This window comes from Microcaecilia unicolor, chromosome 9 (genome assembly GCF_901765095.1).
Source record: "Microcaecilia unicolor chromosome 9, aMicUni1.1, whole genome shotgun sequence".
In the NCBI taxonomy this organism is placed as follows: Eukaryota; Metazoa; Chordata; class Amphibia; order Gymnophiona; family Siphonopidae; genus Microcaecilia; species Microcaecilia unicolor.
Genome location: NC_044039.1, coordinates 18848275 through 18874975, shown reverse-complemented (window position 1 = coordinate 18874975; position 26701 = coordinate 18848275). Strand labels below are relative to the sequence as shown.

General features: G+C 44.2%; 1 protein-coding gene across 1 annotated transcript in view; it reads left to right on the top strand.

Annotated features, from left to right (window-relative positions):
* Positions 1-25861, top strand: part of KITLG (KIT ligand) — a 149687-nt gene extending 123826 nt beyond the window's left edge. Inside the window, exons 6-10 of the mRNA XM_030214993.1 lie at positions 865-954; positions 11652-11764; positions 17242-17321; positions 19553-19624; positions 23947-25861. Of these exons, the coding sequence (XP_030070853.1) occupies positions 865-954; positions 11652-11764; positions 17242-17321; positions 19553-19592 (323 nt within the window). The 3' untranslated portion in view covers positions 19593-19624; positions 23947-25861. The remainder of the gene's footprint in view (positions 1-864; positions 955-11651; positions 11765-17241; positions 17322-19552; positions 19625-23946) is intronic.
* Positions 25862-26701: the final 840 nt, after the last annotated feature.

The window sequence follows — 26701 nt, the reverse complement described above, 5'->3', positions numbered from 1 at the left end:
CGATATCCAGGCGTATTCTATAACAACGTGTGTAACTTAATTGGCTTAACAAGCTAATACGCGTTTTTAACAGCACTTAACAAGCAATAATGAGGACTAATTTTCAATAATTAGAATTTATGTGCACAACTCACTAAGAGTATTCTGTAATGAACTGCACCTAAATTCTCATGCACATAGTTCAAAAGGGGTGTGGCTATAGGCGGAGAAATAGGCGTTTTGCGGGCATTCCTAACTTTACACATGTAGTTATAGAATATGGCCCAGTGCATTTAAATCTACGTGCGTTTTTACTGCTGTAAATGGATGCACTTAATTTTAGGCACAGGAATATGAACTAAGCGTATTCTATATACCGCACCGCAGGGGCGTAGCCAGACCTTACGGTGGGAGGGGGCCAGAGCCCGAGGTTGGTGGCACATTTTGAGTGCCGCCTCGTCGCCCCCCCCCCCCCCCCGCGTCTTGTCTCGCCTCCCCCCATCCGCCTGCCCGCCTCGCCTCAGAGCAGGGCAGCGAACGCGGCTGCGCCGGAGACCAACGCTGAAGAAGGCTTCGGCTGGCAGGGGTTGGGGACCCCCGCCAGCCAAACCAGGAGCTTGGATGAAATTTGCGGGGGCCCTGGCCCCCATGGTGCCCCCGTAGCTATGCCCCTGCCGCAGCGAAATCTAGGCATCGCTTGTAGAATACGCTTAGGCGGAAATGTTTACCGTGCTGATTTTTTAAGCACCAAATAAAGAATCTGGCCCTTACTGCTCATCATCCTGGCACCTAAATTTCCGCACCATTTCTTGAATTTACCTCAGAATGTCAGAATGCTTTTCCACTCACTGCAGAACGTTCACATTGTCTTCTTTCTCCTTTTAGATTCCAAAATTGGTGTCACGTACTCATATTCAAGTGTTCCCTTTCCCTATTTACCCAGTAAACGCAAGGAGAACAGCAGTAGCCATCAAAGTAAGTACACTGGAGGATACGAATTTTGTCCAAGCATAAGCCATTAGGTTTTCTCATATGGACTGTTTTGAGTTGGATGGTTTAAGGCTGTTTTATACTGTCTGTTAAGATGTTGTAATATTCTAACTCTCCCATCTTATTTCTTAGGCTCCTGGCATTCGCATATAGACATCAGTGCTGTAGCGAGGGCGGCTGACACCCGGGGCGGGTCGCCGCTGCGCACCCCCCCCCCCCCCCCCCCCGGTTGCAGCAAGGCCCCCCCCTCGGTGCGCCCCCCCATTCGGCGCGCACCCTCCCCCTCCCCCGAGCGCATTGTTACTTACTTTAGAAGCGAGGGGCGGGCGGGAGGGCCGATCCGCCCCCAAGTCCATGTTGCTGGGAGCTGCGTCGGCTCCATTGGTTCCTTGCTCTCTCTGCCCCGGAACAGGAAGTAATCTGTTTCGGGGCAGAGGGAGCGAGGAACCAATGGAGACGACACCCCCCCAGCGGCGTGCACCCGGGGCGGACCGCCCCACTGCCCCCCCTTCCTACGCCACTGATAGACATTTCAAATTATGCTTGTTGTTCCTGTTTACATCATGCTTAGTATTTGACAATATTAATTTGCAATCTTTTGTCTGATTTTTATTCTTATTTAAGGACACCTGATCTACTACAGTCTCTTTTGCAACCTCACTATCAGGATACCCTATCATGCCCCCTCCCCCCCCCCCCCGTTTCTCCTTTCTTCCAAGGTTTACATGTTCAGGTCAGCAAGTCTCTCCTCCTGGATATCAGAACATTATTTATCTATTAGGATTTATTTACCGCCTTTTTGAAGGAATTCACTCAAGGTGGTGTATTGTATGTACCCTGGAAGTCATGCTACCCAAATATACACGTGGTATTTAGAATATGCTTAGGCATAATTGCCCAACTCGTGTTAATTTTAGGCACTATATATAGAATCGGGCCCTCATTGTCAATTTTTTTCATTGCCCAATTTTGAGTCCTATTTACTGAATATGTCCCTGTCAGTGACATGCAGCACACAGACCCATAGGGGTCATTTTACTAAGGTGCGCTGAAAAATGGCCTATGGTAGTGTAGTCACGTGTTTTGGGTGCGTGCAGATCCATTTTTTAGCATACCTGCAAAAAAACTGCCTTTTTAAAATTTTTGCCAAAAATGGACCTGTGGCGAAATAAAAATTGGCGCGCATCCATGTTGGGTGTGAGACCTTACTGCCAGGCATTGACTTAGCGGTAAAGTCTCACGCGTTAACCGGGCAGTAGTGACCTATGCACGCCAAATGCCACTTGGCACGCGCCAGAAAATGAAATGACCACCAGAGCCACGCGGTAACTCCAAATTCGTATGTTGGGCCCGCATAGACGCTTAAGCAGTTAAGTAAAATGGCCCCTTAATGAGAGTTCCAATAATTGGTGCTTATGATTTGATGCTTTCTGATAAATACACATTACATAAGTACATAAGTAGTGCCATACTGGGAAAGACCAAAGGTCCAGAGATTTGAGGGCAGACTTTTTCCTTTGCAAACATCTATGCATAGATTTGGAATAACTGTTGACTCTAATTTAGACATCACATTGCAGGTTACCAAATTAGTGAAATCTCTGTTTGATATGCTGCGAATGCATCACTCAGGAGCTCTTTTACTAAAGGGTTGCCTCGCAGTAACGGGCTTGCCGAATGGGAAATCGGAACTATCGCAGGTCTAATGCAGCCTCCAGAGGTAGTTTCGCCCTCAGTGTGCAGCATTTCTGGTGCTACCAGAAATTCCAGAAAAATATTACTGCAGCACCCACGGTGCTGCCTGGTTACAGCTGTATTAGTGTAGGAGTGCTTCCCCAAAATGGCCGTTCGGTAAAAAGGGATTCGGCATGCGGCAAAAATGGCCGCTGCCGCTAGTACAGGACCCATTTACCACAGCTCAGTAAAAGGGCCCCTCAATGTGCGGTTTCTTTTCATTTGCTTTTGAAGAGTTTTCTTTCACATGGCCTTCGGTACTAAGCTTCGAGACTCCTGACCTTGCTGTTCTCCACATTATGATCCTAGCTGACTTCTCAGGTTTCCCTCTTTTTCCCATGTGATTGCTCAGCTTTCCCATCTATAAATGGCGTTCTTTTATATTATTTTATTTTGCTAATTGATTTTTATTGTTAACCGCTGTGACCAGATGCTTTTGTAACAGCAGTATATCAAATACCGAATAAACAAGAAACTATTTGCAAAAAATAGCTCAAACAATTATTTTCTCTCGCTTGGATTATTACAGTGTCTTGTATTTGGGTCTCCCCATGCCGGCTAGGTTACACATGCTTCAAAACATAACTACAAAACTTATTGTATTTAAGACTAAATTTAACAGAGTTTCTCCTCTATTCAGATAATTGCATTGGCTACCAGTTGGAGCCAGAATTGAATTTAAAGTTATTTGTGTCTTCTATAAAATCTTATCTGGCCTAGGGCCAGCCTAATTATCTTCTTATTTGAAGATAAGATCATCTTCTCATTTGCCTTGATTGGCTTATGTTAACAAAGTGGAGTTACTTGCCGTCTCAGATTTCAGATTGAAAACAATATGCAGCAGATCGGAATATCGGAATGCTTTGCCTGTAGTACTGTGTCTGAGGGCAATTATCTGAAATTTTGTAAAATGTTCGTCTCGGCTATTTTGAGGGTCATGACTCATTTTTTGTTCAATATAATATATTAAAGGATTTGGGTTTTTTAATGATTAAAATTTTTTTTTTTTACTGTAAACCACTTAGAGCTAAATGGTGCAGGCGGTTTAGATGTGATGATTGTATTGTATTGCAGGGCCACCGAGAGGGGGGCAGGGGGGGCAAAATTCCCCGGGCCCGGATCTCCAAGGGGGGCCCGGTGCCGGGGTCAGGCCGCCGACGCTGCAGTTCCCGGTCTCACCTGCCTGCCTCCACAGCTCCGGGCCCCCTTCATTCAAAGCGGCAGTCGCAGATCGTCTCTCTTCTGGTCTTACCTCCCTGTGTCCCGCCCTCGCGGAAACCAGAAGTTACATCAGAAGATATGCATTTATTTTGAAAATGACATCCTACTGTTTATTCATCTGCTTTTACTATTTGTTATTGTTTGCTCGTTTTTGACACAAAGACGAAAGTATTGCCTTGGAAAGCTAGTCAAGAAATGTATCAAGTTAGTCCAACAAAAAAGTATCACCTTCTTTTGTTTTCTATGTTTTGTTTCTATTTATTACCATTGTTGAAATTAAAGAAGTCTTTATTAAATAATGAGAGATAATACAAAGAGTCAATCACAACAGCATATGCAAACAATAATAAACAGCAGAAAAGTATCATAACCCCCCATATAATATTAAATAGAACACAATATAACAACTTCTATATTTTATAGTAATTTTTGAAATATAACCCCCAAACGCAAATACAGTTAGAAGGAAGGCGTAAAAGAAGAAGAGAGAAAAAATAAAAGGGAACCCCCCCTCCCCGTCTCCATAAAATACTGTGCTTAAAAGGAACAATGTGGAGGAGTGGCCTAGTGGTTAGAGTGGTGGACTTTGGTCCTGGGGAACTGGGTTCGATTCCCACTGCAGGCACAGGCAGCTCCTTGTGACCCTGGGCAAGTCACTTAACCCTCCATTGCCCCAGGTACAAATAAGTACCTGTATATGTAAGCCGCATTGAGCCTGCCATGAGTGGGAAAGCGCGGGGTACAAATGTAACTAAAATAAAATAAAAGGCTCCCAAATCACCTCCCATTTAGATATCGTTTTACAAGGAATAGCCCTCAATCTTTCCGCTTCACAAATATACCACAACTTAGTCAACCACTTAATCAAAGAAGGGACTTGTGGGGTCTTCCAATAGGTAGCTAGTGTTACTCTAGCTGCTGACATAGCATGGCAAACAAGCAGTGACTGAGATGTAGCTAGACCTGGAGGTTTACCCGGAAATAGAAAATATTCAGGTAACCACCTAACGGGCCTGGAAAGCCAGCACTGGAGTCTAGACTGAATCGCTTTCCAGAAAGCTCACACCTTTACAGAAGACCACCAGATATGCCCCACAGTATCCCTCTGACCACACCCCCTCCAACATAAAGGTGAGAGCACAGGAAAGACATGATGCAAATGAGCAGGAGTCAAATACCACCTGTACATAACTTTTACAGCATTTTCTTGGAAAGGAACAGAATTTGTTTTAAGAAATTGTTTGAAATTGGCTATAGCATTTCTTGTGAAAATGCTGAATCACAATAATCTCTCTACAGGCTATATAGAAAATTGAAGAGGTTAGTTTCAGTCACAGGGGGGTCTATTTTAAGCCCTATTTTAAATGGATACTTGTGATTATTTTTGGAAATTCAATAAATTTATGCTCTTAAATTTAGGAGCGTAATTTGTGCACCTTAACGTATGTAGGAACGTAGATTAAGCTCATAATTTAGGAGTATAACCTTTATAGAATAAAGCCCTAAGGGGCCCTTTTACTAAGGCATGTAGGCGCCTAAATTTATTTATTTATTTGTTACATTTATAGCCCACATTTTCTCACCTATTTGCAGGCTCAATGTGGCTTACAAAGTACCGTAAAGGCGTTTGCCATTTCGGTTGATAACAAATACAAGATTGTGTTGAGGTCAGATGAGGTAGAAGTGATTCAGGCGTCATGGGGTCGAGGGGAAAGAAGAAAGCAAATTGTCCAGTACGAACATTGATTATGTTGTGTTGCTGGGTGTGAGGATTTATGTTGGATCGGTGGGATAAGCTTGCATCCAACGCGCCTCAATTTGGAGCTACCGCATACCCCGGGCGGTAATTCCATTTTTCACGTGCATCCAATATGCATGGCGGAAAATATGATATATTTTCTACCACATGACGCTAACTGAGCGGTAATCGGCAGTGTACGTGTGCTGATGATTACTCTCCGGTTAATGCATGAGACCTTACCGCTAAGTCAATGGATGGCGGTAAGGTCTTAGGCCCAAAATAGATGCACGCCTACTTCTATTTTGCCATATATCCATTTTCAGCAAAAAAAAGGTCCTTTTTTGCAGGTGCGCTGAAAAAAATGGGCTTTCCAGTGTCCAATACATGCTCCTACAACAGCGCAGGACCCCCCCAAGTGCTTTTTTTTTACACATCTATATTTTAGATGCTGTTTACAGAGTCTGGCCCAGTTTGTATAAATATTGGCACTTTCCCCCGAATTCTCTATATGGTATCCAAATTTGGGCACGCTGCTGAGATGTGTGCGTAAATTAATTGGTTAATGAGCTCTTAACCATCAATAATTAGGTGTCAATAACCAATTATTGATGTTGATTGGTACTCATTAAAATTCGCACACACATCTGGTATGGCGCCTAATTCTGCTAGCACTTAACTCAAAAAGGGGTGTGGTCAGGGGTGTTCCAAAACGTTGCATGCATAGTTACAGGGTACTACCTCAGTGTGCCAAACTTGGGCACCAGCATTTATACCAGATTTCAATAGGTGTAAGTCTGGCACCTAAAGTTAGGCATGGGAATTAGCACCATGTGCTGTTCTAAAAAAGGCGCATACCCTTTATGGAATAGCACTTGGGGGTAAATTCTATAAACTGGGCTTAAAAATTCAGCATTGAAAAAAAAATGCTTAACCGGTATTCTATAAGCTGCTCCTAAAGTTCAGCACGGTTTATAGAAATCAAGCTTAAGTGGAGAGTTGTGCGTAAATTTAGACATAACTATTTGCACCAACAAAAAAGTGCACATACCTACACATGAATTTATGCACGGAGCATGTAACTAAAAGTCACGCCCCTGTTTGTCCCCAAACACCCATGACCCTTCCATTTCCTTGCTCCCTTCTTTGGAACAAGTCTAAATTTTAGACACGGATCCCATAGGCACGGATCCCACGTCTAACTTTACATACGTTGGTCCCAATTAAATCTAATTAGTTCCAGTAATTGCTTGTTTAAAAAAGCCAATTATTGGCACTAATTAGGTTGTTATTCAATTAAGTTGCACGCACAAATTGTCACATGCAATTTTTTGCGACCTGTGCAGAATCAGGGGGTTAGTGCCTATTTTTCTTGGTGTCCATTTTTGAGCATCGTTTAGGGGTCGTTTCACCAAGCTGCGGTAAAAGGAGCCCTGCGCTAGCAGCGGGGGCCATATTTGCTGCATGCTGATGCCCTTTTTACCACAGTGGGTAAAAACGCTGCAAAACAAAATGGCCATGAGGTAAGATTTCACTTAGCGTGTGGTGCTGCCTGATTACCGCTGGGTTAGCACATGCAGAAATATTTTTCAAATATTTCCGCTGGCGCCAGAAATGCCGCATGCTGGGGGGGTGGAACTACTGTCGGTGCCCGCGTTGTGCCAGTGGTAGCTCCAGATTGGTGGGCTTAATGCCGCTTTGTAAAAGGGCCCCTTATAGAATTTCCCCCCTTTCTTTGCATGTAGATTTTACACGGATGTATGTTCGCACAATTTTATAAAAGCCCTCTGCATGTGTACTAGCCTCACACTGCCCTCGAAACTGTGTCAACATTCACCAGGGGATGACTCTAACTCTTATTTCCAACTGTTCTGTAATGTAAACAAACAGGCATTAGAAGGGCTTATGAGTTTGTTGCTGACAGTAATAAATGTTAAATAAGCAACAAAAAAGGAGAAAGGGAACTTGATATACTGCCTTTCTGTGGTTTTTGCAACTACATTCAAAGCAGTTTGCATATTATATATAGGTACTTATTTGTACCTGGGGCAATGGAGGGTTAATTGACTTGCCCAGCGTCTCAAGAAGCAGCACTAGGAATTGAACCCAGTTCCCCAGGATCAAAGTCCACTGCACTAACCACTAGGCTACTCCTCCACTCATTCCACCAATAAGAGCCAACCTCATCAGTGATGTCACAATGGCTTGATTGCCCGATACTTGGCTCACTTCTGATACTGTGATGTCATAAGGGAAAGGGGGAAATGGAATGGGACTTGATATACCTCCTTTCTGAGGGTTTTGCAACTACATTCAAAGCGGTTTACATATATTCAGGTACTTATTTTGTACCAGGGGCAATGGAGGGTTAATTGACTTGCCCAGCGTCACAAGAAGCAGCACTAGGACTTGAACCCAGTTCCCCAGGATCAAAGTCCGCTGCACTAACCACTAGGCTACTCCTCCTCTCAAAAAGACAATGCAGTTGCAAGAGGGTGGAAAGGACCAAGAAGCAGAATTTGCTTGGAAAGCTGAGACAAAAGACGGAGAATTTTCTTTTCCCCTGCACATCAATGGCATAGCCACAGGTGGAAAGAGAATCCACGTACGTGGAGAACTCAAAAATCCCACGGAGAAACTCAAACAGAAAGGGAAGTGGGGGTAAAGACCAGGCTATCCAAAGACAGGACCACTGAAGTGGTGAATTGAAGCAAAGTCAGTCTGTCTTTCAAATAAACTTTGTTTCAATTCACCACTTCAGTGGTCCTATCTTTGGATAGCCTGGTCTTTACCCCCACTTCCTTTTCTGTTATAGCCACAGGTGGGCCTGGGTGGGCCGGGGCCCACCTAATTAGGGCTCAGGCCGACTCAACAGTAGCACACATTTAGCGGTAGCTGGTGAGGATCCCAAGCTTGGCCAGCTGAAGACTTCTCCCTGATGGTAATGAAAACGCTACTCTCCAAGATACTGGCACCTGCATATGCTCAGTTTTCAGCGCATGCCTGCTGCAGACAGCCAAGGTGGAAAGAAGCGTTTTCCCGCCAGCTGAGATATTTTTTTTTGGTGGTGGTTGGGGGGGGGGAAGAACACATGGAGCCCACTCTCTTCTTGCCTAGGCCCACCCAAAATGTGTTGTCTGGCTACGCCCCTGCTGCACATGAAGGGAGGGGGAGCAGGCATACCCAGAAGGCAAAGGACAGAGGTCAGAGCCAATGAGAAAAATAACATATGAGAAGGATTGAAGCAGACCTTGGCAGGTGTCTCCAGAGAGGCGGGAAAAAGTCACATGCAAGGAGATGACTTATAAAATTCAGAATTATAACAGTCACCTTACTTTCTAACTCTTCCTACTTTCTTACCGATCTGTATGTTACAACTTTGCCTTACCCTACACTGTTAATTAAAATGTTATATTATATACTGTGTTGACATTGTAAGTAGTATACTATCAGGCTCATTTTCGAAAGAAAAGGACACCTATCTTTCGACACAAATCGGAAGATGGGCGTCCTTCTCACAGGGTCGCCCAAATTGGCATAATCGAAAGCCGATTTTGGGCATCCCCAACTGCTTTCCGTCGCGGGGATGACCAAAGTTCACAGGGGCATGTCGGAGGCGTAGCGAAGGCGGGACTTGGGCATGCCTAACATATGGGTGTCCACGACCCTTAATGGAAAAAAAAAGGGCGTCCCTAACAAGCACTTGGATGACTTTACCTGGTCCTGTTTTTCTTACGACTAAGGCACAAAAAGATGCACGAACAGATGACCACTGGAGATAATTGTGGATCACTACCCCTTACTCCCCCAGTGGTCACTAACCCCCTCCCACCCTCAAAAAACATATTTAAAAATATTTTGTGCCAGTCTCTATACCAGCCTCAAATATCATACCCAGCTCCATGACAGCAGTATGCAGGTCCCTGGAGCAGTTTTAGTGGGTGCAGTGCACTTCAGGCAGGTGGACCCAGGCCCATCCCTCCAAAACCCACCAGAAACCCAATGTACCCACATCTAGGTGCCCCCCTTCACCTGTAAGGGCTATGCTAGTGGTGTACAGTTGTGGGTAGTGGGTTTTTGGGCGGGTTGGGGGGCAGCACACAAAGTAAGGGAGCTATGTACCTGGGAGCAATTTCTGAAGTCCACTGCAGTGTCCCCTAGGGTGCCCAGTTGGTGTCCTGGCATATGAGGGGGACCAGTGCACTACGAATGCTGGCTCCTCCCATGACCAAAGGGCTTGGATTTGGTCGTTTTTGAGATGGTCATCCTCGGTTTCCATTATGGCCAAAAACCGGGGACGACCATCTCTAAGGACGACCTAAGTGTCAAGATTTGGGCATCCCTGACCGTATTATCGAAACGAAAGATGGACGTCCATCTTGTTTCGATAATACGGGTTTCCCTGCCCCTCCACCGGGACGTTTTACGAGGACGTCCTCAGCAAAACTTGGGCGTCCCTCTCGATTTTGCCCCTCCATGCCATACTTTGTGGTGTTATTTGAATATTTTACTGCTGCAATTTCCTATTGCTCATGTTTGATCTATTCTTACTGTATACCGCCTTGAATAAATTCCTTGAAAAGGGCTGTAAATAAATCCTAATAAATAAATAAATAAATAAATAAGAAGGAGCTGCAGTTTTACATACTGGAACCACAAACAAAATAATGCAATGCACACACACACGGTGGAGGCGGAATAGAATGTCAAACAGGCTTTGCATGCAGAAAATCTTTATGAAATTACTCCTTCACTGACTTCCCAGTAGTGTATGCAGTGGTGTAGGAAGGGGGGCGGTGGGGCGGTCCGCCCCGGGTGCACGCCGCTGGGGGGGTGTCGGCTCCGCTGCAGGGAACCAGCGGAGCCAACGCAGCTCCCGGCGACGTGCACTCGTGGGCAGATCGGCCCTCGCACCCGCCCCTCGCTTCCTAATTCAAGTAAGAATGTGCTCTGGGGGGAGAGGGTGCGCGCCAAGGGGAGGGGCACCGTGCTGCACCCGGGGGGGGGGTGCGCAGCGGCGACCCGCCCCGGGTGTCAGCCGCCCTCGCTGCAGCACTGAGTGTATGTATTTGATTAGCTCTTGGTTGAGAAAAGCATATACTCTGCAGCTGCCTTTTCTGCCTATTTAGTTTTTTCTTTGTGCCTTGAAAGAGATACTTAAATTATTTTTATAGGAGGACTTTCCTCATTTAGGGACCCTTTTACTAAAGGGTTGTCGCTTGGCAACCCGGAACTACCAGCGGCCCAATGCGGGTGCCAATGGTGGTTCCGCCTCCAGCATGTGCAATTTCCAGCACTAGCGGTAATTAGGGGAAAATATTATTTATTTATCTCATTTATACCCCACATTTTCCCAACTGTGTCAGGCTCAATGTGGCTTACATCACACCGCAAAGGCGGACGCCAAAGCAGTAAATTAAGCTAATACAACATTAAACTTACATAAGAAATAATGGAGAGGATGGGGAAGGAACGAAAGGAACAGGGAAACCAGGGGAGAGGAGGGAAGGGTGGTTGTGTCCAAAATTGTCATTGGATTGATGTGAATGAAGCAGTGGAGACGCATGCTGAGTCCTTGGGGTAGGCTTTTCCAAATAACATAGTCTTAAGAGATTTCCTGAAATTTAGATGGTTGTAGATGGTTTTTATAGCTTTTGGCAAAGAATTCCATAGTTGTGAGCTGATGAAGGAGAAGGATGAAGCATATGTGAATTTACCACAGGAGGTTACCCGGCAATAATCAGGTAGCATCGTGCGCTGCCCAGTTACCGCAGGGTTACCGCAGTGCACCCCCCCCCCCGAAACGGCTGCATGGCAAGTGCGAACTTATCACACGGCCATTTCATTTTTGGCTATTTTTACCGCAGCTTAGTAAAAGGGCCCCTTAAGAAGACATAGCAACGTAGATTCTCCGTTCAAAATGGTCCATTTTAAGGAAAGTATTTATGTATTCTTCCATTTCACCAAATATGTTGTTCTTTCATTCCAGGTTTACAAAACGATGACTCTCCATACACTTCCAACTTACCAGCAGTGAGCATGGCGTTCATATCTTTGCCTTCTCTTATTGTTGGCTTTGTCCTCGGCATTGCATGTTGGAGGGTAAGGAAAACTTCAAAAGGTTCAGACCTAACCTGAAGGAAGGAGATGATGATCGGTACTCATTTTCAAAACGCATAGACTTACACAATGTTCTATAGCAACGTCTGCAACTTTGTAAGTCTAAGTACTTTGAAAATAGGCCTCGATATCTAATATGCACCAGAAAAGAGAATGTATTATATAGAGATAAATCTCTGTAGTGTCTTTGAGATTACTCTACCTCTGAGACTTTTGACTGAGCCATCTTAAGCAGCTCATACCTATGGTGTTACATGATACATTATCCAATGTATACAGTAGGGATGGCACCCCAAACTTTTTTGTGTTCATGTTTCTTTTTTTTTCCATTGGCTAATGAAGTGGGTTTTTCATCTGGTGCCGGTTGGATTGCATGCATGCAACGAGAACTTTTCAGTTAAGTTATATTTATTTGCTGTAGATTATATATTTATTTGTGTTTCATACCATTCCTTCTGGTACCGTTGTTTGTTTTTGCACTTACACTGGCTTGTAGTGACTCTGTTTGTTGACATTCTGAGACTGTCCACATTTATGTGGTGGAGTTTTTTTTTAATGACGTTTGGCTTTTTTTTCCCACCCGTATTACACTTTGTGCTAGTGGCAGGGAGTGGGCCGGTGATTTTTTCTGCCGTAGTCCTTGTTGTTCAGATTTTTGTCTTTGAAGGGGCATTTAGCTTTGAAGCTTTACTCCTTGCCTTTTACTTCTTTTTTTGCCTTTTTTTTTACTTTTTCTCTCGTTTGTGATAGTATTTTTTTAAATTTTTTATTTATAACCATTTAAATTTTTACAAGCGATAAAACAACTTGCTGGAAATACAGAGAAAGTAATATGTAGGAATTATTTCAGTCAGGTAATTCTATTCTCTTCCTTAAACCACTAAATAGAGAGAGTGAAACAAGACAAGGAGATCAATTAAACAGTAAACAGAAAAAAAAGTGGTATTAACCTGATTATTCCCAGATATTACTCAGCTAATTCATTATTCCACATTGATCATCTGGTTGGCTTCTTCAAGGCCAATATGGTGTATAGTCAAATCATTTCATTGAAAACATACTTATTGTCCAATATTAGTTAGAAATAATACATCTGATTACATTCTTTCTCTTTTAAACACTGGAAGTTATTTAACAATACATATACTTAAGTCTCTAATTCAGATCCCACTGATTAAATTAATCCCAATTTTCACAGGCTTCACTCCTTTTAAAGTAATAATTGAGGAAATATTTCTGAGGAAAACTTTAGGAGTCATACCCGGAACTCTGGGGAAAACAATAATCTCGATATTAATCATCTATAATAATATTCATTTTATTATTCAAAGTTTCTGGTCTATTATCATTTTCAAAATCATAACCACTTCTTGCTCATGTAGAATCATTTGTTATCGTTTGTGATAGTTTTTTTGCACTTTATTTGGTTTTGTGTAGTGGTCGCATGTATGACAGCAAGTTGAGCAGGGTTGTTTGATATTTGATACAAAAAAACTGAAAAACAGCCAAACACAATCTCAAAGGGTCATATGAAAAGAGATTGCACAGCAATAGCTAACTAGTGGGAAATACCCTCAGAAACCAAGGTCTTTGCCAAGGTCTGAACACCAGGACACTGATATCTACATGAGATTTTTTGTGCCTGTGATCTTGTCTCATTCATAGGGTATAATATCCCACCTGCTTTCAAACAAAACTATTCACAACAAAACTAATGATTTGAAAAACATAATCAAAAATGAAAAATTAAACATTCCAAGCTTAGCGGGGCCCAAATCGTTTCACCCACATGGCTTCATCAGGAACCACAGTTTTTACATGGTTACAGGGGTATAAATTTTAAGCTTACCCCATTGAACAAATGAAAGTTAACAGTTGGATTGTGGGGTTACCAAGCCAGCCTTGAAAAAGCTAAGTTTATTCATGCTAAGCTTGGAACGTTTAATTTTTCATTTTTGATTATGTTTTTCAAATCATTAGTTTTGTTGTGAATAGTTTTGTTTGAAAGCAGGTGGGATATTATACCCTATGAATGAGACAAGATAACAGGCACAAAAAAATCTCATGTAGATATCAGTGTCCTGGTGTTCAGACCTTGGCAAAGACCTTGGTTTCTGAGGGTATTTCCCACTAGTTAGCTATTGCTGTGCAATCTCTTTTCATATGACCCTTTGAGATTGTGTTTGGCTGTTTTTCAGGTTTTTTTGTATTAGATTACTTTAGCAGGATTAACAGTCCATACTGTCTATTGACTTAGTTGTTTGATATTTGCCCTGCTCCCTCTGTGGATATTGCATTTTGACCAACAATACCCTGCCAGAACCCCATTACACTGGTCTCCAATGTAAATTCACCTGACAGTGACGTAAACTTTGAACCACAGACTCACTGCCAAGCTGGTAGGGGTTAAGATGCAATTCTGTGGCTCAGTGGAGATACTTATGGGTCTCAGAAGATGCTAACCCAGATCAGAGGATCTTTCGTAGATGATATCGCTTCAAGAATCCCGGGGGAGCAGAATGATTTTGCAAGGGGTCTAGGCAGGGTGTTTTTTGTAGCACAAAAAAAGGTGCCGGCACTCAAATGCTAGGCCACCAGGGGTGGGGTGATCACTGACTGATCCACCCCACAATGGCCAGGCCCCCTGCAACCTGTCACAGAATCTATGACAAGGCAGAATTAGTGTGTAGAGCCTGAGCTCTTTCATTAAAACTTGGGGTCCATAGGTCAATTTTAGCAGACAATGGAAAAGGCACTGGTTACTCGGTACCTCCAAGTACCCCCCACAAAAAAGGCTCTAGGTCTAGGGAGCTGGGCAGTGTGAGCTTGAGGGTTACTCTGGTTAACTAGCCTTTTAATTTCGGGATAGTGTGGGGACCAATATGGATATTTAGAGTACCTGCACCATAAGAGCCATATCATCATGTTCAGAATAATCCTGGATAGAAGATTTTGCTGGCAGTTCCAATCTTTTTAGTGCAAAGCCCTATATGACAGGTTTTTTTTTGTAGAAGCAACATGACTGTCTAAAAGCCTCCTTTCAACTGTTCAGTTGCATTTGGTTTTCAGAAAAAGTCTAATTAGGGGTGTTAAGACACTGAAAAGAGAAGACGGTACAGAGCCAATTGAAAACTGTGAACTTGAGACTGAAATCAACTTCAAATAAAGTGACATTTGAAAATGACAGTTTCTTTCTTGGATCACTGATATTTCCTGGTTCATCGTGTGCAATATCCTTCCATCAAAAATGGCAAAATTATGAGGTCCAAAAACAACAGAAACAGGACATGTGTTTTAACAACCCACAATGCAACAGTCCATCATTTTCACAATGGTCTTCCTGGTTCCTCTTCATAGGCTTATCATGCAGTTCTGGTCACTTTGCCAGTAAACAGATTTCACAACAGTGTTAATACCCAGTTACAAAAGAAGGTACACTGAGCCACAGGAAACTAGATTCTGGCCTTCTAAAACTTCTTAATGCAGGTGTTAGTGCTTGCATTGAGACAGTGTAGTGGTTCTGGGAACCTGTCCAAGGGCCTTTTTTACTAAGCTGCATTGGGTGCTAACAGTGTTTAACGTAGCCGGGGCCGGTTTTAGACATGGCGGGGCCCAGGGCAGAAATTAAGGAGGTGGCCTCTGATCCCCTCTCTTCCTCTTCTCCCCCCCCCCCCTCACCCTGATCACCCCACCTGCATTGCTACTACATGGTCGTTGCATCTCTTACCCCTCTCCCCACAATGGTCTATCTCCCTTCCCCTCACCTTCCCAATCTTCTTTAAAAATGTATTTCCCTTCTCAGAGGGGCCCCGGTGCAGCAGCCATCCTCACAAGCTGCCTCCAGTTGCCCCACAACTTTCCCTCTCTGCTGCATTCCGCCCAGGAAACAGGAAACTGCGTCAGAGGGGGCAGATCGTGGCAGAAAGGGAAACTTCAGGGTAGGTGGAGGCAGCTTCTGAGGATGGCTGTTGTGCCGGGGCCCATAGGCGCCCGGTATAAGAGGCTTGGAGAGGCTAAGCCTCCCCCCCTGCTGCAGCAGAATGGATCAGCTGTGGAGTCCAGCTGCTCTGAGGGGATTAAATTGTTGATTTACCTCCATCCTCACAGCAGGAGCTGCAGTGAAAGCCCTCTAGCAGTTGTAGAAGTTGGTTTATGGTTTGTTTACCTTACTGCTGGGAGAGCAAGGGGGGTTGGCTGGAGGTGTCCTGGGTTGCCAGGGAGATATTTAAGGAGGATGACTTCCTGACCTGCACTGAGGACAGATAGCAGCAGAATGGATACTGGGCTAGCATGATCAGAAAAAGTCACCAGACAACAAAGGTAGAAAAGATCATTTTATTTTCATTATAGTGTTTGGAATATGTCCACTTTGAGAAACAGGTGCTCAACATTAAAAGTTTATATTTATTTACTTATTTATGGCATTTTATCCCACATTAAACATGAATTAGGGTGTTTTGGGGCTCTACATGAGAATTGTGATATTATGATCCCTTGTTTCATATTGTTGACGGTCTGCATTTTCCGTATGGGTGGTATATTGGTGTATTAGGTTCTGCCCAGTGTAATATTTATGGTACAGTAAGGTTCTGAGTGTGTTTTGGCACAAAGTTGTGCATAGTGTGTTGCAGTTGAGCGATTGTGCTTAGAATATGCTTTGAGCAACCACTTTATTCTTTGACATATGATACATATCTAATATCTAAATTTAATAAAAGGTATTAATTGTGACTTTTATTTTTATTTATTTTTTCTGCGTGTTATCAGACAATTATGGATTTACTCCACCCCTGGCCCCACCCCTAACCCCGCCCCCTTTAGCCTCCCCAAACAGTTGGGCCACCAACCGCCTATGCCGGGGCCCCTCTGAGAAGGGAAATACGTTTTTTAAAGAAGATTGGGAAGGTAAGGGGAAGGGAGCTAGAGACAGACCGTGGTGGAGAGAAGGGGAAAAGATGCCTGGAAAGTGGGGCCCCCTGGAGCTGTGGGGCCCAGGGCAGCTGCCCAGATTGCCTCTCCCTAACGCCAGCCCTGAACGCAGCTAATCCATGCACTAAATAATATTTCTATTTGTTTTTTGAGGGGGTGGAGAGCGGGCATTCCAGCGCTAATCAGTTAGCAAAGTTACATTACCGCATGCTAATTGGTCAGCACAGGATTACCATGTGAACAAAATTACCGCCTACGAAATGGGTGGCAGTAAGTGCTCACGCAGCAATTTTTGTAATGGATGCGCACTAATGACAACCTTAGTACATGACCATTAATACAAAAAAAAAAAATAGAAATTCGGCCATTTTATGGCTGCAGTAAAAATGGCCTTAGCGTGAGGGAAAAACCCGCACAAGGACACATTTTGCCGCAGCTTAGTAAAAGTGGCTTCTAAGTTTGTTCTCAAAAGACACTTTTATGCAGTAACACTGTGTTAAAATGGTATGAATTTATCTTTTCCAAAACAGCTCAAACACCAAAAACCAAGGCTGGAGGATGTGGAAGCTGTACACTGTACGGAAACGAAGGAGGTTCTTGAACTAAACAGGTATTTTTTGTTTTTTTAATTTTCTGAACTGAGAGAAATTATTTTATTTACTTAGAACATTTATAACACACTGTTCCAATATTTGCCTTGCATTAGTAGCTAAACAGGCTTTTTTCGAAAGGAGAAGAGCGCCCATCTCCCGAGGGCACCCAAATTGGTATAATCGAAAGCCGATTTTGGGCGCTTTCAACTGCACTCCATCATGAAGATGAACAAAGTTCACAGGGGCGTGTCGGCACAGTAGCGAAATCGGGACAGGGGCGGGCATGGGAGTGGGTAACAGATGGGCGGCTTCAGGCCATAATGCAAAAAAGAAGGGCGCCCGTAGCGCGAATTCAGGTCGCTTTTTTTGACCCTTTTTTTAGGTCCAAGTCCCAAAAAGGTGCCCGAACTGCCCAGATGACCACCGGAGGGAATCGGCGATGACTTCCCCTGACTCCCCCAGTGGTCACTAACCCCCTCCCACCAAAAAAAAGTACTTTAAAAACTTTTTTTTCCAGCCTTTAAGCCAGCCTCAACTGTCATACCCAGCTCCATGACAGCAGTATGCAGGTCCCTGGAGCAGGTTTTAGTGGGTGCAGTGCACATCAGGCAGGTGGACCCAGGCCCATAACCCCCCCCCCCCACCCCACCTGTTACACTTGTGGTGATAAATGTGAGCCCTCCAAACCCCCCCAAACCCCACTGTACCCATATGTAGGTGCCCCCTTCACCCATAAGGGCTATGGTAATGGTGTAGAGTTGTGGGTAGTGGGTTTTGGGGGGATTTGGGAGGCTCAGCACCCAAGGTAAGGGAGCTATTTTAATGTTTTTTTTTTTAAATTTTTAAAAGTGCCCCCTAGGGTGCCCGGTTGGTGTCCTGGCATGTCAGGGGGACCAGTGCACTACGAATCCTGGCCCCTCCCACGACCAAATGCCTTGGAGTTGCTCGTTTTTGAGATGGCCGCCTTCGGTTTCCATTATCGCTGAAAACTGATGCCGACCATCTCAAACCCGCCCATCCCTGACATTTGGCCGGGCCCAACTGTATTATTGAAAGAAAAGATGGCCGCCCATCGTTTTCTATAATACGGTTGGGACCGCCCCTTCTCGTAGCCGTTCCTGGAGATGGGCGCCCTTAGAGATGGGCAGCCCCTTTCGATTATACCCCTCAAAGCATATCAAAATGTCACCCTTGGTAAGTGCAGGATGTCGTCCCTGCTGTTCTCCTGTCTCCTATTTATGAATTTCCACATTAGGTGTTAATGCAGCAGTTAACACAGGTTCCCTGTTAAATTTCATGTGCTCTTACCATGGAAGTGGCAGTAGTCTGTTCATTTATGCATTCAAGTGGCACCTAAATATGACACCAGTTATAGAATTGCCCGTAATCCCTCAGATTCTACATAGCGCGCCTAGAGATCTGTGCCGAAACCCAGGTGGATTCTGTAACAACGCTCGTAACTTAATTGGCTTAACAAGCTAATTAGCATTGATAACAACACTTAACAAGCAATAATTAGAATTTATGCGCATAACTCGCTAAGCATATTCTGTAACGCACTGTGCCTAACTTCTAACGCATGCAGACAAAAAGGGGCGTGGTTATAGGCATGGAAATGGGCATTTCGTGGGCATGCTGAAATTAATGCACATAGTTAAATCCTGGCATGTAGATTTAGGTGCAGAGGGCCATATGGCGTAGGATTCAGTGCAGATTTAGGTGCAGAGAGATTCAGTGGTGTAGGAAGAGCGGGGTGGTGGGGGCGGTCCGCCCCGGGTGCATGCTGCTGGAGGGGTGCAGAGAGCAGCCATGCGCCTGTCAGCTCCGCTGGTTCCCTGCTCCCTCTGCCCTGGAACAGGTTACTTCCTGCTCTCTGCACCCTTCAGCAGTGAAGAATGCACCCGGGGAGGGGGGTGGGCTTGATGCGCCGGGGAGGAGGGTGTCATTTCGCCAGGGGGGGTGTCGTGCTGCACCCTGGGGGGACAGATGCCGCTGCACCCGGGGGGGGGGGTGCGCAGTGGCGATCCGCCCCGGGTGGCAGCCGACCTAGGATCACCACTGCCGGGATTTACGCCATGTTTTTGAGATATCAACTAAGCATATTCTATATACCGTGCCTAAATCTAGGTGCTACTTATAGAACACACTTAGGCAGAAATGTTTTCCGTGCAGATTTTGTAGGTGCCATATATAGAATCTCTCCCAATATGACATCTCAAGGTCACAGTATCTTTACTATCTCTTTCAGTATGTTACATCAGGCAGGAAAAGAAGCTGACTGCGTATAGCTGTCCCTACATTGTTACTATTGCGTGCACTGGTAAGTTTTGAAATTGTAATGCAAATCGGAGTGATTTGTTTTCCAAGAGTGGATATTTAATTAATTAATTAATTTTGATATTTATAGCCCACATTATCCCAAACATACTTGAGTTCAATTTGACTAACATTAAATAAACAACAGAAATTTCACCTGGGGGCCATCTGCAGACACATGTTTATTGCCAGTTGTTAAAAGCAAAACTTCATGACATTAGTGAAAGGTAATCTTAAAGTACAGAGTACATTGGGGGGGGGGGGGGGGGGGGTCCTTCTCTTTATCCTCTCCTAGCCAGACATTGCACTCCCCTCTCAGGCATGCATTGTAGAGCATGGCCTTGACGGGAGTCCATGTACCAAGGCCGTGCCTGGAACCCTCCAAATATGGCCCCTAAATCTTTGGAGTCAATATTCAATTAAATTTAACTGGCCAGATATGGCTCCTAGCTGATTACATTGCCTGTTCGGGGCTAATCAGTCACTTTCGGCAGCACTTAACCGGTTAGTAATGCTGAAAATAACCAGTTAGCACCAAACTCAAAATAGCTATTTTGGGGGCATTCCAGGGCAGAGTCTGCAATTGGTTGGTTAAGTGCTGATATTCAGAACTTAACCAGCCAGGTTAACCGCATAAATAGGACCACATAAAAGTCAGTCCTATCTTTATGCCAAAAGCCATAGCTGGTTAAGAGTTGAATATTTTACTTAACTGGCTGTGCGATAACTGGCTCCGGAAATCCAAAAATTTGATCCCGGTGCCTGGACATGGCCTGGCATTGAACTTCCAGGTTTAGCATCAGTGGTGCTCAAGAAAATGTAAAACTAATCGGAGAAAATTTTTCTTCACTCAACGTGTAATTAAACTCTGGAATTCGTTGCCAGAGAATGTGGTAAAGGCGGTTAGCTTAGCAGAGTTTTTAAAAGGTTTGGACGGCTTCCTAAAGGAAAAGTCCATAGACCGTTATTAAATGGACTTGGGGGAAATCCACTATTTCTGGGATAAGCAGTATAAAATGTTTTGTACATTTTTGGGATCTTGCCGGGTATTTGTGATCTTGATTGGCCACCGTTGGAAACAGGATGCTGGGCTCGATGGACCTTTGGTCTTTCCCAGTATGGCAATACTTATGTACTTGGAATTCAGTGGCAGGAAAAAGTTTGGAAGTTTACTTGCAAAGCTTTGGGTTTTGAAGGCTGCAAATGAGGTTTGATTTGGCCCATAGGCTAAGTGTACCTTCTGCTTATTCACTATGGAGATGGCGGAAGCGAAGCCTCCTTGCAACTGCTGTGAACTGGAGTTGTGCACACAGGACTAATCCATAGGGTAAACAGTGCAGTTACTCTTTTTTCCTGCACACCCTAGAGTAGCTTAATTCAATTATCTAATGGCAGTTTTGGAGGGGAGGAAAAGTTTCCTAAACTAGCCATTTTATAAGAGTAGACACAGAGCTCTCAATGAGTGGTATTCACTGCATGACTGAATGATTTCTTCTGACCGACCACTGCACTCAGGGGTCCTTTTACTAAAGTGTACTAAAAGCTGGACTTAATCCATTGCAATGCAGGATTTTATCATGCAGCATCTTTTGGGGGGGTGTTCCCTCTATTGTTGCATGTTGTGTGCCAGTGTAACTATCAGTGCATGGTACCTGCAAGCAGGGGTGTAGCTAGGTGGGGCCACGTGAGCATGGGTCCCCGCAGATTTAACCCTGGCGCCATTGCTTTCACCCACCCCCCTCCCCCCGTCGCCGACCCTCCCCCGCTACATTTGACACCCCCCTTCCACTGCCGCCAACCTCCCTCGCCGCCGCCATCAGGTACCTTTGCTGGCAGGGGTCCCCAACCCCCGCCAGCCAAAGTCCTCTTCAGCTCCGGTCTCCGAGTCCGGCGCGTTGCTGATCTGGATTCTGTTTTGAACGTGCAGGACGTCAGGACTCACAGAAATAGAATCCAGATCAGCGAACGCGTGACCGACACTGAAGGGGACTTCGGCTGGTGGGGGTTGGGGACCCCCGCCAGCAAAGGTACCTGGCGGTGGCGGGGGAGGGTTGGCGGCAGCGGTAGGGGGGGTCAAAAGGGATGGGGGAGGGGCGGCGCCGCCGGGGGGGGGGGGAAAAGTGGTGGTGGGGTCGGTGGCGCTGGGGGGGGGGCTAAACGTTGCCCCCTCACCTGGGGCTCTGGACCCCCCTCCTGCCGAATTCTGGCTACGCCTCTGCCTGCAAGATGTTAACGTGGCTCCTATTTAGGAAGTGCTAACCCCCGGATTCTATATAGGCTACTCAAAGTTGGGTGTGCAGAGCAGATGCATGTGCAAATTAATGAGTTAGGGGCCCTTTTACTAAGGCGCAGTAGGCCTAACGCAAACCTACTGCATGCTAAAAGAGTACTAGCATGGGACACGCTGAGCTGTCCCGCGGTAGTTTTCTGCTTAGTTGGGTCCTTTTACCAACTAGTGTCAGCGCATCTTTTTGACGCATGCTGAGGCTCCCTTTTACCACAGTGGGTAAAAGGCTGTCTTTTTTTTCTGGAAAGGAAATGGCCATGTAGTAAGTGAACCGCTTGCCACGCAGCCATTTCAGGGAGGAGTATTTATCGCCACACTTTGAGGTGGTGGTAAGGGCTCCTGCAATAACCTGGTGGTAACCTGCGCTGCCCGATTACCGCCAGGTGAGCACCAGCGCTACAAAAATAGAAAATATGTTTGCAGTGCTGAAAATGGCGGCACTGGGGATGGGAACTGTGACCAGGCTCCTGTGGTAGCCAGGCAGTAGTTCCAGATTGGCGCACGCAAGTGTGTTGCCACACGCCAACCCTTTGGTGAAAGGGCCCCCGTGTGTACTAATCTGCTCTAGAAACTATTTTCTATTTTTCAGCACAGGTGACATGCCCAAGGGCAGAGAGTAAGCATGCCTGCGCTAATTGGGTAGCATGGGCACATTACCGTGTGCTCCCCGATTAGCTTATACAGTAAAAAAATAAGATGATACCTTTTTTATTGGACATAACTTAATACATTTCTTGATTAGCTTTCGAAGGTTGCCCTTCTTCCTCAGATCGGAAATAAGCAAATGTGCTAGCTGACAGTGTATATAAGTGAAAACATTCAAGCATTACTATGACAGTAAAATAGATACTATTGGAGATTCTACATGGAATGTTGCTACTATTGGAGATTCTACATGGAATGTTGCTATTCCACTAGCAACATTCCATGTAGAAGGCTGCGCAGGCTTCTGCTTCTGTGAGTCTGACGTCCTGCACGTATGTGCAGGACGTCAGACTCACAGAAGCAGAAGCCTGCGCGGCCACATTGGTGATCTACAAGGGCCGACTTCTACATGGAATGTTGCTAGTGGAATAGCAACATTCCATGTAGAATCTATAGAAATCAAACAAAATAAAACATGGAAAAGAAAATAAGATGATACCTTTTTATTGGACATAACTTAATACATTTCTTGATTAGCTTTCGAAGGTTGCCCTTCTTCCTCAGATCGGAAATAAGCAAATGTGCTAGCTGACAGTGTATATAAGTGAAAACATTCAAGCATTACTATGACAGTAAAATAGATACTATTGGAGATTCTACATGGAATGTTGCTACTATTGGAGATTCTACATGGAATGTTGCTATTCCACTAGCAACATTCCATGTAGAAGGCTGCGCAGGCTTCTGCTTCTGTGAGTCTGACGTCCTGCACGTATGTGCAGGACGTCAGACTCACAGAAGCAGAAGCCTGTGCGGCCACATTGGTGATCTACAAGGGCCGACTTCTACATGGAATGTTGCTAGTGGAATAGCAACATTCCATGTAGAATCTATAGAAATCAAACAAAATAAAACATGGAAAAGAAAATAAGATGATACCTTTTTTATTGGACATAACTTAATACATTTCTTGATTAGCTTTCGAAGGTTGCCCTTCTTTGTCAGATCGGAAATAAGCAAATGTGCTAGATGACAGTATATATAAGCGAAACATCCAAGCATTTCATTGACAGTCTAACAGGGTGGGGGTGGGTAGGAGGTATGCTTTGATGTTCCCATGCATACCTCCTACCCACCCCCACCCACTGTCATCTACCACATTTGCTTATTTCCGATCTGACGAAGAAGGGCAACCTTCGAAAGCTAATCAAGAAATGTATTAAGTTATGTCCAATAAAAAAGGTATCATCTTATTTTCTTTTCCATGTTTATTTTGTTTGATTTCTATTGATTACCTTTAATTTATGGGAAACTGCATCTCGAAATTAATTGGCAAATAAGCTAGACTGTGGTGCTCATCCATTTATTGTTCTCTCTTTTGCTCTATCATGCAGGTAACAATTATCTGTTTTTTTGCTTCATAAATGAAGCAGCTTTAAGCACATCCTTACGCCTTCTGGACTGACAGACTGGGTCTGTATCTGGTATTTCTGCCAGGGACGCTGTAATGATACATTGGAAAAGAGGCAAAGTGCGAGTCACTGTGAAATGAGCAGTTTGGAATAATATATATAGCCATGAGAAGCATGTGTGCGGGACAGCATTTGGTTTCATGAATATCCTGGCTGCCTCAGGTGACTTTGTGGGAATAGCTGTGATTGTATCCAGGACATCGCTGTCAACAGACAAAGCATGTGCCATGAAGAGCCAAAAATGCTACCGAAAAACTCAATAAGAATTGTGCTTTTTTAAAATTTTGTTTTGTTTTTGTAAAACTGTCTTTTGTCTTGTTTTTATAACCTCTACTTAACTTGGGAGTTCCTGGATAGTGAAAAAAATTGTTGATTAAAAACCTTCAGTTAGGTTGTTTTTTTTGTTTTTGTTTTTGGAAATTTTTCTGACATTTAGAGCATGTATGGTCAACTCTGGTCTGAACGGTAACAAATAATGTTTTTGTTTTTTTAGACAGCCAGAAAGAATTTTTATGAAGTATCTTTGAATAAACTGGATTCAATTTCTTATTAAAACAAATTTTGATTCTTGCAGAGAGCAAACAGAATTTTCAATTTATATAGATTCTTTAAAACAAACAAACAAAGCATTGGAACCATTGCATTAATGCTGCTTTAATTTTCAGATTAGCTTGTAGTCACCGAAGACCAGGGTTGGCCAACACTGGTAGGAATGGGTCAATCTACCTTTAAGGGTTTGCAATTAAGCACCAAATTGGATTGGCCATCTCAATCCAGTTAATGCTTCAGGTAAACAAAATGGTGTGCATAATTAAATATTGGAAAATATTATAAATCACTTGAGGGACAGAAATGTTTATCATCCATAATCTCCAACCATAGCTCATAGGAAATGGGGAGGTCAAAGTACGAGGAGGATCAAACTGTACTAGATTGTCGTGGTGGTATTGATCTCAACTGACGCACTTTGATAGAGGTTGTGTGAAGAAGTTTTCAAGTCCTCCTCTCCCCAACAGAACCACTGTATTTTATAGCCAGCCTCTTATTTTCATGAACACAGAAAATATTAAAATATATACTTTTGTAAACATAAAAAACTTAGATCACATTTTATATGCTTTTATAATATATACACATTTCTGTACAGAGAGCTTTTATGATGTGTGTATCTTTGTATAAAGTTAGAAAACATGAATCCCATTATATATGTTTGTCATGATTCACTTGGCTTACAGTGGAAGGCTGTAATCTGCTGGCATTGGTAGAAAATGAATTACACCAAGCATAATGTATCAATCCGCACTGTCGACACAGGCTAGTGGCACGGTATAGACCCGGGCCCATATTTACTAAGATGTGCAATGTTTATACGCCTAATTCATGTTAAAGACAAATTGAACATGTGTTAGGTGCAAAACTTTGCATTTCCAGCATTTTTAGAGGGATGCCATGTAGTTAATGGAGGGCAAAGTTCACTATTGTGTATTAACTGCATGGAATGCCATTGGTTAGACCACTTGAAGTGTGATGACCTGCATCGTATTATTTGTTGAATTAGTGGTTAACTCGTAAGAACAACCTTTGCATTAACTACAAAGCACAGTCCCTGCCCTTCTGTGCCCAAATATAGCATGTTCTGTGTTATCTGTTTAACATAGCAGCATGCTAACTAACACTATGACACTTTTTTTTAGCAATCGGTAATTCCCGCATTAAGGAGGGAAGTTATCAGCATGGGCTACCATCAAGATGTGCTAACTTACCACTAAATTGTACTATTTTAGCATAGGTCACATTTTATGCAATGAGTTAACAGTAAAAAAAAACCCCACATCTTAATGGCAGTGGCGTAGCCAAGGGTGGGGCTTGGGTGGGCCCAGGCCCACCCACTTTGAGCTCAGGCCCACCAGTAGCAGCACACCTATGATGTGGCCAGCAGAGATTCCCAAGCTGAAAACTCCCAACAACTGTCCCTCCTGTATACCTTATAAATAGCAGATCTTCGCCTGCAGGAAGCAGCGTCTGATACATACTGCTCACACCGGCCCCACAGCCTTCCCTCTGATGTATTCCCGCCTATGCGGAAACAGGAAGCTGTATCAGTGGGAAGGATGTGGGGCCTAAATGAGTAGTGTGTATTAGTTGCTCCTCACTGAAAATCTGAAATTTAAAAGGTGTGCAGGGGAGGAGGGATATTTGAGAGACCATATGGCATGCAGGCGAGAGGAGAGACCAAATCACCTATGAGATGGGGTGGGGTTCTTTTGCCCACCCATCTTCCGCCCAGGCCCACCCAAAATTGGGTGTCTGGCTACGCCTCTGCTTAATGGTAGCCCAAATTGCTAAGAAACAAGAAATGTTTTTAGAAATCAAAATCACTGCTTTATGTAATAAAAGTGAACCAAGTATATGGCAATCAATCCATTATGACATCACTGATGAGGCTGGCTCTTAGGCATTGGTGGAATAAGGCATTATGACATCACAATATCACAGCTCTGGTTACCAGAGACTAAAACTCTTAACACTAAGTGGGGGGGGGGGGGGGGGGGGGGGGGGGGGGGGGGGGGGGGGGGGGGGGGGGGGGTTATCAACATGGGCTACTGTTAAGATGTGTTATTTTACCACATAACTCATGCTATTTTAGCGCAGGTCCCTTTTTATGCAATGAAACAAG